This window comes from Penaeus monodon, chromosome 29, assembly GCF_015228065.2.
Source record: "Penaeus monodon isolate SGIC_2016 chromosome 29, NSTDA_Pmon_1, whole genome shotgun sequence".
Taxonomy (NCBI): domain Eukaryota; kingdom Metazoa; phylum Arthropoda; class Malacostraca; order Decapoda; family Penaeidae; genus Penaeus; species Penaeus monodon.
The window spans coordinates 31089086-31090071 of record NC_051414.1 but is presented as its reverse complement, the minus strand read 5'-3'; the positions used below and the strand labels follow the sequence as shown (position 1 = coordinate 31090071).

The 986-nt window shown below is 39.1% G+C and overlaps 1 protein-coding gene across 3 annotated transcripts in view; it reads left to right on the top strand.

Moving 5' to 3' along the window:
• The window catches only part of LOC119592146, a 16774-nt gene that overhangs the window by 8045 nt on the left and 7743 nt on the right, over positions 1-986 (top strand). For all 3 annotated transcript variants that reach the window (XM_037940967.1, XM_037940966.1, XM_037940968.1), the window contains exons 4-5: positions 251-467; positions 726-962. In XM_037940967.1, the coding sequence (XP_037796895.1) occupies positions 251-467; positions 726-962 (454 nt within the window). The remainder of the gene's footprint in view (positions 1-250; positions 468-725; positions 963-986) is intronic.

Here is a 986-nt window from a genome sequence, read left to right as displayed (position 1 = left end):
GTATAAGGTGTAAATGTATACTTCACAGTATAGCTTTCCGAAACTTTATTTTTAAGCAAGTTTTATAAATCATATTTACTGAATGGCAGTGCATTTTTTCCCCTATTTATCCTTAGTTATTACAGTTTATTGTGGAGTTAGCAAACATTTAATACATCATGATAATCCACAAACTGTATATGATATAGAATATGGTATGAAGTATATATTCTATGTAGTAATTAATTAATAGCTTCATTCTCCTGTCCAGCTATGGGGTTTAGATTTAAGTGACACCAATCAACACAGCGACTGGGAGCCTGGGCGCTGTGGTCAGGACCTCCCCAACAATAACAACGAGGACAACTCTGAAATTGAGGTGGAGGGGGAGTTCAGCGCCCCCGTGTGCCCCCACCCTCCCACTCAGTACACTCCCAGTAATATTGGCTACTATGTGTATGAGTACAGAGAGGAGGATGAGGATACAGGTATGTACAAAGCCTTAATTATAGGTTTTGTATTGTAAAGTAAAGGTGTGTGTTTTTACTGTAAGTCTAGATATGGAAAGTAATTCTGTAATATCAACCAACATTTGTTTATATATATATATGTGAATGATTATGCATTTCATTTTACATATGTTAAAGGGAATGTGTATATTTTCTAGGACCATTGTGTCATGACGCATTGATTATTTATACATATTTTATTACATATAGAGAATAATAAAATAATATATTTTTCAGGTGACTCATCAGGTCCAGTTCTGTCTTCCACTGAGGACTCAGACTCTGCTTTGATTGCTGAGAAGCGCCACCACCACCACCCTCACCGGCACTCAGCCTCTATTCTCCTGCAACGCACGCTTGGCAGAGGAAGAGCCAACATTGTGTCCTCTGACTCAGAATTCGAGACCGAGCACCGCCGGAGGAGAAGACATGCACGTCACAATCACAGGCCTCATCGCCACGACAGAGATCATGGTAAGTTGATTGGCTATTTTTTTT